Source organism: Gobio gobio (assembly GCF_949357685.1).
Source record: "Gobio gobio genome assembly, chromosome: 16".
In the NCBI taxonomy this organism is placed as follows: domain Eukaryota; kingdom Metazoa; phylum Chordata; class Actinopteri; order Cypriniformes; family Gobionidae; genus Gobio; species Gobio gobio.
In genome coordinates this window covers 35,478,032-35,496,249 of record NC_137109.1, presented here as the reverse complement: position 1 = coordinate 35,496,249, position 18,218 = coordinate 35,478,032, and the positions used below count along the sequence as shown (strand labels likewise).

At 38.8% G+C, this 18,218-nt stretch overlaps 1 protein-coding gene across 10 annotated transcripts in view; it reads right to left on the bottom strand.

The window, feature by feature from the left end:
- The window catches only part of diaph2 (diaphanous-related formin 2), a 551,295-nt gene that overhangs the window by 392,891 nt on the left and 140,186 nt on the right, over positions 1-18,218 (bottom strand). For all 10 annotated transcript variants that reach the window (XR_013818231.1, XR_013818232.1, XM_079839686.1 and 7 more), the window contains one exon: positions 3,732-3,871. Coding sequence is in view for 8 of the 10 variants with exons in the window: in XM_079839686.1 (XP_079695812.1) it covers positions 3,732-3,871 (140 nt within the window). In the remaining 2 variants the exon portion in view is untranslated. The remainder of the gene's footprint in view (positions 1-3,731; positions 3,872-18,218) is intronic.

Below are 18,218 nucleotides of genomic sequence, written 5' to 3'. Positions count from 1 at the left end.
AGTCACAATGGAGTCGGAAGAGGAGCAGCGGGAGCTGGAGGTAGAGATGGAGCCAGAACAACAGAGCCAGGGCAAGAAAGCGTTTCTATCTTGGAAATTCAAACAGCATTTCATATTAAAGAAAGAGAAGGGAGAACGAAATATAACGCGGCAGTGCAACTGTGCAGTGCCGCGGTGGTTGGGGTGGCAGCTAGACACGCACGCACGCCTATATTTTTTTTTTTTATATAGCCTATATTATATATATAAATTCGTTATATATTTGTTAAATATATTATTTGTTTGTTTTTTTTTTCAAAATGTAGGCTATTTAATTGAGATTGACGTATGTATATATGCTGCCTACATTTTGAAGAAAAAAAAATATATAGGCCTATATATAGCCTACTAAGGCTCAAACATGCTGTTTATTTTAGTAGGCCTACTTCCGTCAGTGAAAAAACAAACTGCAGTCTGTAAAACATTTAAATAAATATCTGTAAATAATCGAAATATAAATAGTATAAGTTAAATATTAGTTAAAGAAAAAATGTGTTTATATTTCGCCACAGACGTGCGTCATGCCTCTTTGCGCTGAAAGGGAAGACACGAGCAGGAAAGAAGCATCGTTTTCTAATATCTTAATGCTTTCTCCTGATGTTCCAAAACTGATAGGCTACTTGTAGTAAAATGTGAAGAACGAAATTATCTTCCGCAGGGTCAAGAACTGAGGCTTTGTTTGATTATGCACTTTGAGAGAAAGCGAAACTAAAAATCTCCGGCGTGTATGAAATAGCCTACGCTATACACATAAACTTGACCAAGTCTAATAGCAAGCACAAACTGTGCTAAATAAAAGTAAAGTTTGAAGTAAAATGTATCTGTCCTACTCCGTTTTCAACTTTACCACAGTAAATGATGCGAATATAGCCTAGGCTCCTCCTAAATTAATCAAACAAGGAAGAAACGTTTAATCCCCTGTGAGAGACGTAAATGAGGATTTGGGGAAACAAATAAGAGATTCCATGTCCAGTAGAATAAAATGGAGTAAGCCTAAACCTATAGTTAAATTCAAGGAAAATCGTGTGACCAGATAGCAAAACGCAAGCAATCTTAAATTTGTCTCACCACACAAAGCTTCCTCTCTCGTTTGGCATGAATCCTTATGTTTCCATGGCTGCGATGTAAGATTTAATTGCAAACCTATTATTTATTTTGTAAATGAAGCTTTGTGCTTCACTCGTGTCATTAATATTCACGTAAAACAGCATTCACAAACAAAAAAAGGTGTTTTGGCCGACCACCGCCGGTGCTCCTGCTTAGTTGACGTGCAACTTTACATTCTCCTATGTGCTGATTTACCAGCCCAAAAGCCGATGGCCCCGTTGACGGCAGCTAAATATTTTATAATATATGTTTAGTAAGCAGGATTTAATGGCCGCATTCCTAGACTTATAAAATGCAATTCAATGTGGAAGTAATCCAAGTATTCAGAATACGTTACTCAGATTGGCGCATGTAATAAACTGTTTTCCCTTATTCATCGTGTCAGGCTGTCGGTTTGCGATGTGTTCATCGCGCGAGTTCATATCGCGATGACGATGAAAATTCGATGTATCGTTCAGCCCTAATTTTCATCACATATTCATTTCTCATTCAGCATGTACTTTGGCTTTATGTCCAAACATTTCAAACTTCTACATAGTCCAGTTCGGGGAAAAAATGACCAGTGGTTTCGAAAGAAATGAGTTGGGTCCCACAGGAATTAAACTTCAAGCAGACACTTTAACTTTATCTCATCTGTGTGGTATGAAGCAAGTCTAGCCATTCTTTGATTTCTTGATTCAAAGAAAATACTTTTTTAAGTATGTAACACGCTACCTAAAGTCTTCTTTAGATTTTTCTCGCAAACAGATTAATACAACTGCACACGAAATTGTCCACTTATACAAACAGTGTTGCATTATGTTCCTGTCCTGTCAACATAAACCCAGAAAACTGTAAAGGTTACATTAGCATACTGTATTCAGCACACGGGTGGATAGTGTGTTTTGTGATCCGTAATAATTAGCTCAACTCATATTAATTGTAATGCAAGCAAGCCGGTGAGAAGCTTGAGTATTCCCTCAGTTGCTAAAAGAAAAAAAAATGGACAGACTGAAGAAAAAGGAGAACGATATCAGCACGGTGAGCATCTCCATGCAGCACGTCACCCCAAGGTGCTTCTCTCTGAGCAAGACCTGACCTTCAGTGGGTGGGTGAGACACCGCTCAGCGCCCCTTTCTGACTGGGAACTCACAAGTTCAGCCATTTGCAAACGCCCGGAGGGTGGTCCTGGCCTCAGCGGCCCCTCAGCGCAAACTGCCCTTTTACCAAGAGGATGTGCTGACGCCACTAGTCTTCAGCCAGCGAGTCTGATCTTTACAAACAACCTGTCCTCATGGGGGGACGAAGTGTGGGCTTCTCGAAGAACAGCGCTCCGTATCCGTTTCCCATGATTAATGACTAACGGCGGAGTAAATAATTGGATGCACGGGCCCCGGTGCTGCACTGTGATGATCTGATAAAGACAACAGAACGAGCTGCCATCCCTTCATTTAATTAGGGCAATAACAAGAGATTACCTTGAGGCACTGTGTTCTACAACTCACATTCTAGATTATGTGTTCTGTGACAGGAAAACAATAGCAAAGTCATTCCGGTGTTTGTGTTCCTTTGACTCACTGCACTGTACCGCCATCTGGGGAGAAGGGCAGGGGCGTCTATTAATTGCTTTCCAGTGCAAAACCCATCTGTTGAGAAGAGCCGCGGTGGGTAATGCCATCGGATCAAATGGTGGTTCCGCTCGGGTCCTCTCTCCCACTGCGCAACGGTGGACCTAAAGAGATCGTCTGCCTGCCAATTGTGTGATGACCACTTTATATGCTGCACTCATTGATTCACATTAAGAGCCATCTCTCAGACAGTGCTCTGGTAAATAATTGAGAGAGTCTGCTGTCACATAGTGTTCCTCTGTGCAACTGGGACCAAATTAAATTTGAAAATCCCGTCCACGAGAGGAGAGGTGAGACTTTGTGGGAGAGTAGGCTGAGGGAACTAAGACGGGCCTTATTATGAGTGAATGTGAGAGGCTAATATAAAATTTACAAAAATTAAATATACTAATTAAAACAAAGGCTTGGCAGAAATATACAAGGGGGAGACTAAGAGAAAGAAAAATATTTTAGTGCTACATTAGGCATAATCAGAAATAAAAAAGGTCAGGATACGCACTTTGGTGGAGGGATTTGAAAGCGAAGGCGTCTGGTCTTGTAGTGGTGGTTGGTGTGCTTATTAACGTTTCAGAGAATGGCTGGCTGTCTGAAGTGTTAAAAAAGGATTTCCTATCTATTAGAGCTTAATAGACAGAGAGGAGGAGATGACAGGGGCAGGCTCAAAGTGACTGGTGGATACACTCATTTAGCCGGCTATGCTATCGGCTACGCTCATTTAACCAGAATTGGGGATCCATACAGGCGAAGGTTAAAAGACTCATTGACAGATTTCCAATTAGCATCCTGAAAGAAATCCTCCAAGATTGCCACATGCAGACAGGAACATTAGGTTTAACTTTTCATTTTGCATTGAGAGGGTGGTGAAAGGTGGCTAAAATGAGTGTTGATGTGTCAGGTTACCCATCAGAATCTGGTTGAGGAAGGAGAGACTGGAATGTTAGTGCTGTGGACCGAGTGTGGGAGGAATGACTGACTGACCTGACTGGGTTGCTGGTCAAGGACACACGCAAGGACTCCAGGCAGTTGAGCAGTTTGTCTTCGGAGATACCCGAGCGCAGCTCATGCACGTACTCTTGTGACGACAGCGTACACTCGTGCTTGCTGTTCCTCAGTCCACCCTGTGGGAACGAGACACATTAAGGGATCAGCCACTGCACCGCTGCGCTTTACACCCTGTTAGGCCTGTCACACATTAATTACAACATCTGTATTAGACTCGATCATCGCTGGAGTTCATGAGCTAACTAAGAAAGAAGGATCTATCTGCTTCAACTCGCAACCTTTGACTTCAAACAGCTTATAAAAGATAAAAAATGTCATCTTTATGCTGACAGTAAATGAGCAAAAGCATAGGAATTTTCTGAAGAAGTTTCAGGTCAGAGCATCCTCATCGTCTGAGGACAGGCAGAAAATAGTAGGAGGGGGAAGTAGTTACCAACACTTGATTTGTGGATGAGGCAGCACCCCTGTGCTGCCAGCTGTATCCCAGTCTCCAGCAGGTGAGAATGATTACTAACACTCCATAACTGCAGACTCACTTCCTCCCTAAATCAGCAGACTGCCCACCCACAGCACTGACTGACACAGAGCTACCAGCTAGACTAGTCAGCAGGAGCTGCCTCATGCTAATTCTACAGTAGACACAGCATAATGGGAAAAGTTTCCACACACAATATAAAAACAACAGCATAAAGGTGCTTATAAAAGTATAATATTTTTGTGCTGATATGGAGATAAACCTATTGTTGAGATTCCAATGGCTACATTCACACAGTAGCAGCAGAATGCAGCTGTCGGTCGGGATGGGGAACTAAATATGGTTCACTTCAGATACGTTCACAGTTCTTTTAGAGTGACAACCAAGTTATATAAACGAGCCTTATAAAACAACCCATAATAATTAACCGGGATTAACTGCATTTGTGAAATGTGCTCATAACATGGTAAAAATTTATCAGTGGATATAATTTGCATATAGGCTAAAATTAATTATGACACTGCAAGGCATTTTTGATTATATACTTATTAAAAACTGATTAAGAGATTTAAAACTGCAGAGACTGTGAATCGGAATCCAATAGATCATTATGCACAGTTAACTGAAAAGAGAAAAGTCCAATTTGAAAGTGATTACAAGTGACATTACAACAACCTGAATCAATATGTAAATAAAAATAAAAACTGTATCCACTCATGTATGTTGCTGTATTCACAGAACAATTCTGTGTAAACAAACTCTCATTCACTGCTGTAATACATCCTCTACCCACGATCCCTCACTTATGACAGGTGTACAGACAGTAAAACTTTATTTATTTTACATAATTTACTTTGTGATTAAATTGTTTGCTTTACACAGATGAGAGCCTTTAAACAAACACAGGTCTGGTGTATAAAATATAACTACATTATGAACAGGAAACCAATCAAATACTGAAAACAATCAATTTAGTGACACATGCAAAGTCTTACCATCCCATTTTACCTATATAACCAGGCCTAGGTGGATTTATTCATGACGTCCGTGCATACAAAAATCAGTTTCTGTGCAAGCTGCCAAGATCGTTTTTTTTTTTTTTTTTTTTTGACTACTTTCTTTATTCTCATGTGTTAGACAGACGGAGTGAAGATTGTCAATCTGTTACCTGCACTGCACCCCTCGGGCAAAAGAATTGAAAGTGTGCCACAGTACTGCTTTCCACTTTTTTTTTTATAGCACATCATTCTTATTCTTGTCATTTTACTTAGGTTTATTTTATTTTTATATATTTTTATTTTTTCACAGTTGTGTTCTCTCTTATCTAAGTCATCCATGTGTTTCTTTTTCTTTTGAAGCTGTTTGCCATCTGTACGTTCTGAAAACAACAACCTGCCAAACGAGGCAGAGGAAAAAGAAGAGGGCGACGGAGCGCAGGGTGGGCTGTCAAAGTCACCCGTGTAGACGGAGGGATGAATTAATGCAGACAGACAAGTATGTAGGGTAGTATGGAGCGAGTATTAGCGGTTTCTTCCCTGGTACGAATGTGCTTTAATGTCGTCGTCCCAGGATGTGGCTTCCCCAGCAGGCAAGCTGCACTAATAGGCAGTCTTGGAGGAATAAACAGGCCATCTTTGTGACGAGTCCCATTTCTGCTCTGTCGAGGCGCAGTGAAGAAACTCCGACACGGGCAGCAGCGTTGGTTTATATAGCAACAGGAAAATAAATGAGCCATTACTATAGGCAAGTAAGGGCTGCGATGGGGAGACAATGTACGTGTTGAGTCTGCAGAACGTGTAAACATGGCAGACAGCGCAGTGATTTACACTGGTGCGATCAGCAGGTGTTAGTATTAGGTTTTAAGCAGTTGGTTAAACATGGGCAGTGGTTTAGAACAACATGACGGGTTGTTGTTGCAATAAAAGTGGCCTTGATGTTGACTGGCAGCTGTGAATCTGCACTGACCTTGTGTATTCTGGTACCATCATTTGAGTGAATATGAGAGAGTGCTTGCATGCCTTTGTAAAAAAAAAAGGGAGATCTAACTAGTCTTTAAAATTGATACGCACTCAGTCCATTTTAACGCTCTCTTTCTCTCCATCGGAGGATAAGAACGCCTCTTTTTGTTTTTTTTCAAACACATCTGAGATGCTCAGGTTGAAGCGATTCAGCTTTCTTCTCAGGCAGGTCCTCATACTTGAATTTGTCTTGATCTGAATCCAACTAAAGATCACTCAGTTCATCTGCCTCTATAGTTCAGATGAGGGAATCCGAGGGACCAGATATGACTGGTGTGCTTATAACTGCCTGATAGAAGTAATGGGGTGTGTGCGCGCGAGATGTTATACTTCCCTCATTACTGTCTCTAGTAACTGTAGTTGCCCATGGCTCTTTCCAGACCTGCTGCAGACAGTTACCTCAAATTCACTAAACCACAGGCAGAGCTGCTCTCACTATGAGAGAAACCACATGATGAGTGTGCAACTATGACTACCTTTATATATTCAGAATATCCTTGGGTTGGAAAAGTAAAAGGTATCTGTAAAATTTTTACTCTGCATAGCATGTACTTCTCATACTTATTGTTAAGGGTTTGTACAAATCCATATTACTCGTTCCGGAAGCACCAATTGTATTTTATTTTTGTTTTGTTTTACATTGTATCTATGATAACAAATAAATGGCCAAAAATTTTAATTATATACTAAAATAACTGAAAACACGACAAATCAATCGTTCTAAATACCACAAGTGAATTCAAGCATCAAAACATTATAATAGATTTTGAGAATTGCCAAATATTATAGTGTTCATTTTTTAAGGATTACCTTTAAGTGATAGGGCAAATGAGTGTGCGCAATCAAATATCCAAACAATATGTAATATCGTAATTACCTAACACAGTACCATTATATCATGCATATACGAATGATAAAACACACAAAAAAAACTGACCCATCAAAGCAGTGGCCTAACAGCCACCCAGAAAACCTTAGCAACCACATGGCAACAGCCCAATGCATCCACAACATCCTATAGCATCATGGCAGCAGGTTTACATGGACAAACACCACTCTGATATTTAGTGTGAATATGCTGAAACACAAAATCACAAGCATTCTAAGCATTGTGAACAGATCAAGTTTGCTACAAACAATAAATAATAAAAAGCCGGGGCGAAAGTGCTCTCTGGACTTCTTTCCTTGCCAAAAACAGGCAGAACCCTCAATCTAACCCACTCTACAAAGAGAGTTTCTGGTTTCACTATCCATTGACCTTTACACTGGAAACCAAAGACAGGCCATAATATGCTGCTTAATGACCCTGACCAGCTCAATCCATTGGGATGATATCAACATTACACCAGACCACACTAATCATGCAGACAGCCACATCTACTGGTTCACTGTAATTGGGTTTCTGCTGTTGGCTGGAAAGAACATGGGGAAATGGTCTGTGTGTGGGTCTAAGAAACTCTTAAGGGAAAGCACATGGGAAGGGGGAGAAAGAAAGCACATAGAAAGAGAGAGAGAGATAAAGAGCTATGGACGAGAGACCAGATGGGTTGAGTGTTGGAGAGATAAAGAGAAGAAAAAGATATAGACTTGGAAAGAAAGGGAAAGAGAGGAGAGAGAAACAGGGCTCAGTGAAAAGACCAATACAGTCCTTTGACCAAGCTCTAAGTGTTCATCTCCGAGCCATATTGAATCCTTATTTGTCAATAACAGCATTTCCTGCCAGAAACAATAGTGCAGGAAACAATTACTCCAGCGAGTCTGTCAATTTCACTTATACAGGGACACAGGCTGGCTGTATTGAATACAAGAACAGCGTTTAAAACAGAGTGGAAATTTGCTGAAATTAATGAATAGAACATAATATAGAAGCAAGAACAAGGTTTAATCTGGCCTGCAGAGGAACATAACTGGGCTTGCCTGATATCAAGAGACATAATCCCCCAATCAGAGCTTCCCACTTGCACAATAAGGAAATATTCTACTAAGTGTTTTACTTTTTTCTCTCAACCTGGCAACCATATGCACTCATTCTGTGTGGTGTGTGTGTGTGTGTGTGTGTGTGTGTGTGTGTGTGTGTGTGTGTGTGTGTGTGTGTGTGTGTGTGTGTGTGTGTGTGTGTGTGTGTGTGTGTGTGTGTGTGTGTGTGTGTGTGTGTGTGTGTGTGTGTGTGTGTGTGTGTGTGTGTGTGTGTGTTTTGTTTTCTTTCTTGACTGTAATGCGGCCTTGGCTCGATCTGATGTGAGAGAGTTGGGGAGGAGACAGGCCAGCTGCGTTTCTCTGCACCTCCGCATCCTACACCCATTGATAATGAGACAGCATCAAACCGTAGAGGCATGGGGACCAGCCGCTGGGTGCTACATGCTGTTACAAAGAACTGGTGACTATGAGGGGGACAAAATAACTTCCTCAAGAGGGCAATAACTGGCTTTAAAAGTTGGATCTTTTATTAAGCTAGGATGGTTTTTTTATGTATATAATAAACGAAAAGGAATGCTTGTTTAAAATGTTTAATTTAAAAAAAATAGTATACATCTGTGATTGGTCCATTCGGGTCCATCCCTTTAGAGTTGAGAAAATAGGTTTGTGGTCTGGAAGACAATGGCTTGAACTAAGAACATTTAAGACACTGGATGAACAAATTGAAATGAAATGAAATAATGAAATGAAATAAACAATTAAATGAAATGAAATAAATAAATCAAATAAATGAAATATAAAATTAAATTAAATGATAAAATTAAATAAATGAAATGAAACATATAATAAAATAAATGAAATGAAATAAAATAAATAAAATAACAAAAACAGTATTTTTTTAGGATTCTTTGATTAACAGAACATTCAAAAGAACTGCATTTATTTGAAAGAGAATGCTGAATGCATCCTGCTGAATAAAAGTATTCATTTAAAAAAAAAAAAAAAATACAATTTGATTAACATTTAAATATTATAATATAATAAATATAATAAAAAATATAAAAATATAATGCAATTAATATAATAAAAAATTATATAAAATAAAATATAATATAATAAATATAATATAATATAATTAATATAATATAATATATAACAAGTTATATAATATAATAATTATATTATATTATATTATATTAATTAATTAATTTATGTAATATAATATAATTAATATAATATAATCAATATAATTAATATAATATAATATAATATAATATAATATAAAACAAGTTATATAATATAATATAATATAATATAATATAATATAATATAATTAATATAATATAATATAATATAATATAATATAATATAATATAATATAATATAATATAATATAATATAATATAATTAATATAATATAATATAATATAATATAATATAATATAATATAATATAATATAATATAATATAATATAATATAGTATAATATAATATAATATAATATAATATAATATAATAATCATCCAGGCATTTGTTCAGAAAAGTATTTCACGCAAACTGTTAATCAACCGCTCTGTCCAATTTCTATGGAAACAGCCCTTCTCTGCAATGACTTCCTGAATGATGTCATTATCCAGCCCTGTGCTCACAGGATTCTCCACAGTAATCTAGGTCCAGATCTGAATCTAGACCGGCAGATGCACATCTGTTTGCAGTCAGATACGTGTGGAAAGAGTATGATTACAAGCTGATGGAGGAGAGCGATAGCGGTGCATCGCACATCGTGGATGTAATTTATCTCCATGTGAGGTCACCACACCGGAATAATTCTGTTAAATTACAGCTCGTAAGTGAGTGTCACTTTAATAAGGAGTAAACAGATAACCTGCTGCCGATACCCCCATGACTTTATCTCTTCCACACTTCACGTGACCTTGTCGAATATCTCAGTGACAGCAGTGAGGGACCATCAAAGTAAGAGAAGCGGTTATCACCAGCGTGCACCCATGAGCATGACCATCAGGCGCACACACATAACAGGATGTGACTTAACTCAAACAGCAAAAAACTACTACAGCAAAACTCCATGGAGAGAGCAGATATGCACGCTATGAAACAGCGGGACCTTGAAATAATCTTTTGTGCATTCAATGTCTTGTGTGAATTACATTATATTAATATTCGGATCCCTCCATAAACACCCAAAATGATTGGTGATAATGGGGTTTTTAATTACCTCTTCTTTGTACATGATTAATGAAAATTACTGGAGTGCCCCACTGATCTTTTTGAAAAACAATACAGATATAATCGTTGCAATTAGCGCACATGAAGCCATATCAAAGCCAAGTGGTTGCAAATGTTTTATTCCATAATTTACTACTCATTAGTGCTTGATTGACAGCCTTATAGAGGGGCAACCAGCACCTTCTCAATAGGAAAACAACCAAACCCACAAAACAGAAGCTCACAAGGAAAACAATAAAAAAAAGCATCCCACTCTCTGAAGTTTCCAGAGGCTCTCTGGTCTGAAAGGTCAGCTGAAAGCAGCATCGGTTGAGATGCATGGACAATAGCACCCATAGAACGACCCTGAGGACATCGTCTGCTTCTCAGTGATAAGTCTTTTGATGTGTCCAGGGAGCTGCACTCACTGGGTTATTTCCCATAAACACATGCAGTGCTGCACTTTCTCTCTTCTTAAAGGGGGGGTGAAACACTCCGTTTCAGTCAATATCATGTCAATCTTGAGTACCTATAGAGTAGTATTGCATCCTTCATAGCTCCGAAAAGTCTTTGGTTTTATTATATTTATAAAAGAAAGATACGCTGTACCGAGTCTTTCCGGAAAAAAAACGAGCGGCTGGAGGCGTATCGTGTGGGCGGAGCTAAAGAGTCAGGAGCGCGCACAGCTATTGCTTTGAGAGTGTCTGAAAGCTGTGACATCCTTAAACGTGAGGAAAAAACATTATCCTAAATAAATCATGGAGATCAATCAGATTTAGCCATACATATATGATCCAGAATCAGATCTAGAGGCTGAAATTGAACAGGAGAAGCAGCAACGACGACTACAGTAGAACGTCTCAATTGTATGTACTGGAACTGGAACTTATATACTTGCTTAGCGGCTTGTCCTCCGCGAGTTTTACAACATTTGTGTGCGTTTACTCATTGTTTATGAGGACATCATTTGGTTAATGGACTATTATATGTGATTTATTGTTAGCAGTAGCAAGCGGAACGGTTTTGCATGTCAGACTAGTGCATGTTTACGTAGAAAAACAACGGAATAGTAGCACATTTGAATGAACGAGTCGATAGCTAACAACACAAAGACATTTGAAGCAGTTTTACTCACCACCTGCTTCCAAAACACGAGTCACGACCGTGAACCTTAATCGCTGGGACTGCTCCATCTTTCAGCATTAGACGAGCTACAAATCCGGCGTCGAACTGGGCCTTGTTTATAAAACAATCGTCGCCAAAATGCAGGGAACAAACAAAACACTTGCACAACTCCGTTGCTGCTCCGGAAAAACAAACTCCATTCTGCCCTGACAACCAAAAACACACATCTTTGGTGACATTGTTGATGTCGATAAGTCCTGTGACTGCAGCGCAGCCGAGCAAAGCGCTTTGATGGGGGTACTGCTTTCGCTCTCTCGCTCTGGTCTACGGGTGCGCGCGCGCCCTTCCGGGAGAAGTGCCCTTAGGACCCGTATAAGGAAATTCCGCCCCATTTGACGTTACACAGACCCATACTCGAAAAAAACTTTCCGAAACCGGAACCGGAAGGAGTATTTTTGGCACAGAAACACTCCATCAAACGTCCAACTTAATTTTTTAAACTTTGTCCATGTTTAGCATGGGAATCCAAGTCTTTAACAGTGTAAAAAACTCAGTATGCATGAAACAGCATTTCACCCCCCCTTTAAAAACACAGGAGTGGTGTCCCACAGGGAACACGGTCTACGTTGTCAAAGTAGAAAAGCCACCATCGTAACGGAATAGCTACTCATTTATCACCTCAGGAAATGTGGGCAGATGTTGAGATATTTATGGGAATGTTCTGTGTTCAAAACAAATTAAGCACTAACGCAGCATCTGCAACATGTTTTGTTTGTGCAGCAAATGTTTTTGACTTACCCCCCAAGACAAATGTGTGACATTTTTATAAAACTAATAAGTATTTTTAACTACAGTAAATATGATTTATATGAACAACCACTCACAAAACTTGATTCATTTCAAGACAGGTGTCACGTAACTAATTAACTAACTCTGACTATACATTAAAAGAACATTTATTAATTCATTTGTTTGTGAATCGGACTACTTGCGATGCAAGTGTTTGTTTCAACAAAAATAACAATTCTACATAATTCTGCTTTTAAACCCTCTGGAATACCACAGACTTCAATTGTTAGTGCACTACAGTAAATGTGATTTCTTTATACAAACAACAAAAAAAAGGATTTCTATTGAACCTGTAACATTCCTTTAAATGCATCTGCTTCTGAGCTCCAGCCATGCAGCGTATCACCCGGTCAAAACCACTTAGCTGACTCAACACTACCAGTGTGTTGTGTCACTATAAAATGGAACCTATCCAACAGCAAATCACTTCACATCCTCCACCTGCACATTAAAGTGCTGATGTTCACTTCGTTGAAAGCACACAGCAGTCCCGTAGAGTATGGGCAGGTGAGTGAGACCTAGATAAAAACAATGCAAAAGCATATTACTTACAAAACTGTCTGAATAACAGTTCTCTGTTCATGGTGGAAAACACAGGTCTTGGGCATAAAGCCAAGTCATCTGAGGATGGCAAACAAAGTGATGGCTATGTGTTGATTGAAGAAGGATCCCTGAAAGGCTACGTACAACAGCAGGTGGCACGGCATGATGGGATTACAGCATTAAAAGCTATTCTCCTGTCATTCAAACGCAAACACTGAGTGTAATACCCTATACATTCAGTTTAATAACCCCATATTCGCAAAGGCCTCAGGGACCGAGAAAGGAAAAACGCAGAACACTGGTAGGTCAAACATGGACGGTCATCGCAGCAAAGAGTTATTATTGACTTGTACACCATGAACTTGCAATTTAGTCAAATTGTACTCTTTCAAATTCTATTGAATGACCTTGTACTTTTTTCAAATGGCAGAAGGTAATTTATGCAGGAAAATAATTGGCAAGAGATGTTTCAGAGATCAGAGTGTGCATAAACCGCTGTACTGTAGTCCTCAATAAACTGATTTAACATGCTCACGATTTATTTGTGTAAGAACCCCCACTTTTCCTGACCTACCGGGCAAATAACAAGGCTTATTCAAAAAAGCAGAGCATAGGTCAAAAGGACATATATTAATAGATAAAAACTGAAATGTCCAAATACAATGTCCACAGCTGAAGACTCTACTGCTGTCAAGAGCAAAACCTTCAAGTGCACATCAGCACCAAATACTTTTATTTTACATACAAGAGAAAAAAGCCCTTAACAGCTTGTGGTCGCTCACTTTAGCAGGACTTGAACAACACACAATTGTTGTTTCGTCTCGTTTGATCCTGACATGGAACGGACCACAAATGCACACACACAAAACACATTAACTTCTCAGATACCTGCCATTCAACGGCACATACAAATGTTCACTGTTTCATCTGTTTGCTCAGAGTAGCACGCAATCACTACAGTATATTTCCCAGGGCTTCAAACTGACTTTATATACAAAATAACCAGTTAGCTTTCTTCTGAGAATCCCAACAATTACCCAGGAAGTTCATTTCTGTAATATAGGGATGTAAAAATAACTAAATAAATAAATAAATAAGTACGTATCAATCAGCCGCCAGCCAACGTGTTATGTGTTTCACACGTCAGCGAAAGTTCACCCAATTCAGCAGGTTGAATTGGCGCCAGGCCGTCGGTCAGAGAGACTGGCTATTCAGTTTAGCGTACGAGTCAGTGCAAAAGAATAAAAGCAAAAGTGATGAAAGCAAGCAAAGCAGCATAGACAGCCAACTGAAGGCTGTTATAATTTACATCATCTTACCATAACACCATGAGCTGCCTGTTATGAAGAAAGTGAACAGCGTGATTGATATTTAAAACGGTAAGCAAGCATTGCTTTGTTCACGGTTTGTATATCTGCAGTCCTAGTTTTGGTTCCCCCTTTTTGAATGACGAATATAGACTATTGATACCTGCTGATAGTCTATAGACAGTTATTTGCTTACACGCGGGTGCAGAATGCACGTGCTAGATGAACAGTAAGCTGTGGTCTTTGCGGTGTTAAAGCACAGCTTTTTCACCAGACACAGCCTATGCAAGTCGACAACACAATCGGCTTTGTCGCCGCTAGTTCTTTGATGTCGGCTTGGTGTGTAACGGCCTTTTGAGGTCTGATCAACCTGGTCTCACAGAATTCCGTGAAATGAACACGGGTCCCTTAACTCAAAATCCGTGGCAGTTTCACAAAATCGCCAAAAATTCCGTGATGGGTCCACGGAAGTGATGCCTATGTAAGTCAATGACTGTAAAAAGTAGACATGATTTTATGAATATTTATAGGCTACTTTTATATTTTGGAGCAACTAACTCCACTCCTACCCTAAACCTACCCACTCTCAACAATAGAAAACACATAACAGGCAAATAAAAGTACAGTCACAGGCATTTATTGCAAAAACTGACCAAAAACAGAATAAAAGTATTAACTCAAGTCTTCTGAAGTCACACGATGTCTTCATGTAAAGAACAGAGTTGATCTTAATGTTTTAATCGCTAAAATGATGATCGCGCCGCTCCGTGAACACACTCATTCATATCTCATTCAAATAATACACACGACTCTTTTGCATGACGCAATCTGTCATGAGACACACGAGAGTCAATCGCATTTTACAATCAAAGCCGACGTAATGACGCAATTGGTCACAAGACATACGACAGCCAATGCTGTCAAAGCTGACGTAACGTTACTTCCGGCGGTAAAATTTGAAATGTGTTATGATCTTTGGCGGATGGACTCGACGCTGCTGATCGCTTTTGGGGATTTTCTTCACACAAATCAATCGTTTGGCCTCGGAACACTTGGAATATTTCTACTTTTTGAATAAATTGTGCCTGCAGTCATATCTGCCTGTTATATCCTGTTTTTTATAATACACAAATGGGTAGGTTTAGGGAAGGGATTGGGTTACGTGTTCAAAACGTGTCTGAATACCGTAAATAAATTAAAAAAGAATAATTGTAAATAAAATTATGCTGGCTGATTAAATCGAGAATCACACTCCATGTCATAATGGCAAAATCATAGTTTCATGACGATAACCAACGCGTCTGTATACTGTCATTGACTTACTTAGGCATCACTTCCGTGGACCCATCATGGAATTTTCGGCGATTCCGTGATGGGTCCACGGATTTTGAGTTAAGGGGCCCGTGTTCATTTCACGGAATTCTGTGAGATCAGGTTGGGTCTGATTGTATGAGACATCTGCGATGTATCTTGTTGATAATTTCCATTTGGAGACATGTCAAAAACAGGCTAGCGTGCAGCAGGTAGAAAGGACAGTGGACATTGAGTGCTTTATTGTCAATTTAGGCAGCAGATTATTGAAGGAGATGTCCTTCACTGTAGGTTTTTAGGAAATTTTGGAAGTCAAGTCATGTGTAAACAAAGTCAGGCTGGTGTTTGTTGAGGAAATTAGGCCATTCCCAGCCTCTCTCTTAAGATGAGGCAGATGACGAGGGAGAGGAAATCAAGTTAAAAACATTTCATCCGAGGCAAAATGGATTCTGAAGAGAGAAAAAAAAAGGGGGGGTGCTCTCTTTTTTTTAATCCAAAAAATATGAAAATATCAATAAAACATTAGTGGAGCCAGAGATATCTAAACACCTCTCAGTGCAACTCTGAAATTCATGGAAAGATGAGAGGACAAAACCAACCTGTTCCAAACAACTTGAGGCTGTTTACTGATAAATAAAATAAAATTCCGGAGATGAGGGCTGCCTCAATAAGCATGGCAAATGAATACATTAATAAAATATTTGGACATCAAAGACAGCTCTCAAAAAAAAAAAAAAAAGTATTTGCTTTAGACATTACGTTGGAAGGAAATAAAATATTGTCACACAGTGAAGAGATTTTAAGACAATAGCTTGAAAGGAAATAATTGTTTTATCTTATAAAGATTTTTTTTTTTCTTATTACATTTCTAAACATTACATTTTTGCAGTGAAAAACAAGCCCTCATATAGCAGTTAGCTGCGGTTGAGCAAGTCTGAGGGCAGGGAGTAAAACTTCCATCTTCACTAATCATGTCCAGCTCTCAGTGGCTCAGCAGTGCTGTGAATGCTTTAAGCTCATAAACAAGCTTTCTTGCATTTTAATCAACCTTTTTAATTAAGAACTAATTAATACCTAACAGGTGGGACGCCTGTCACTTTGAGGATAACAGAAACCGCCTCACCGTTACCTCACTGAGACAAAGGAAGACCAAGAAACTGAGACACAGTGAGAAAGACCATACAACGATTTCTAAATGTCTGTTACTGCCTATCCTGCATCTCCATGCAAGAAAACAGTATTAAAAACATGTTAGAATCTTAAATGTTGTCAAAAATCAAAGACTAAAGGCAGTCGGTCCTCTGAGAAAAATCACTGCGGTTCTACACGGCTATGCATCACACATCAAAAAATACTTGCATTCAGGGGATGCTCACGAGATGAAGCTGTGCTGTAAATTACAGACTCAATCAGCTGATTTCAAATATAAGCAGGTTTGTGAATGATGTTGTAAATGTTTACAAAAGCAATTCACTGATGTCTAAGTACAGAGACAGTCCAGTATCTCTGAAGCAGTTTTAAGGATTTACAGTTCCACAGTACGCATCACCAACTTTCACTGTGCAGACTAAACACCTTATATTTTTCAACATTTTCAGACCTTCTTTGGTCCGAAGAAAGTCATAGGTTTAAAACAACATTGGGTGAGTACACTACATGTTAACAGAATTTTCATTTTTGAGTTAGATATCCCTTCAAATTATTTGATTTTGAATGTAATTAAACTTGGCAAAAAAGTGATAAGAGGAAAATAATACATCAACAATATATATGATTGTTATCAGTCAATGTCAAGATGGCACACTTGAGCTGCATGAGCCCAAATATAAATCACACAACATAAAAATATTATTTGTGTCTTATATAAACTTGTATCCGCGTAAAACAATGTGAATGCAAAAGTGAACAATCTAAGTTACATGCTATACAGAATTTAGTCACATTGTCAATACGCTCTTTCCATAATGAATACCTACATATGAATATGGTTTCATTTTGCAAATCAACTAAAATGCTGTTTTCATCTGCTAAAATTAGATGCCATTTTAACCAGAGAAAAATGTACTAAATTGAATATAAAAAATATGACATCACTGGCAATTTAAGAGACAAAAACAATGTCCAAATAAAAAACAGTTAACACTAAAAGTAGATTGTGGAAGTCATTCTAAGCGAATACATAACCGCACAGATACCCAGACACCGGAGAAAAACGCCCAAACTCAGCTGAAAGCCTTCATTAGACCACAAAGGGCTGGCATGAACGTTTCTATTACTGCTGAATTTATCATCCATAGAAATGTGGCTGCCTGCATGCCAGGTAGAGAAGAAGGGGCTTTCAAGGTGATCTGCTGCACTGCGGAGCGGAGTGTTTATTTCATCCTTTGGTCAATCAATTGCAAAGGGCAGTCAATCGAGCTCATAGTCTTAAAAGGTCCGTGTGGACTTCCCTATTCAATAAGCGTGAAAGAGAATATAGGCAAGTTGACTCAGGTAACTTCAGTAGCACCTTGAAGGACACCAGAGCCCAATCAAGCCGAGCTGCATTTTTTAGTATATTCACACTGTGTCATAGACTGGTAAACAAGAGGCCCATTTAAAAGGTAAATCACAGCGGATCTCATTTGGGCTCAGCCGGAGTCTCTGCTGAATTGATTGTAGCATATGGGTCTAATGAACTGGCTCCTTTGCA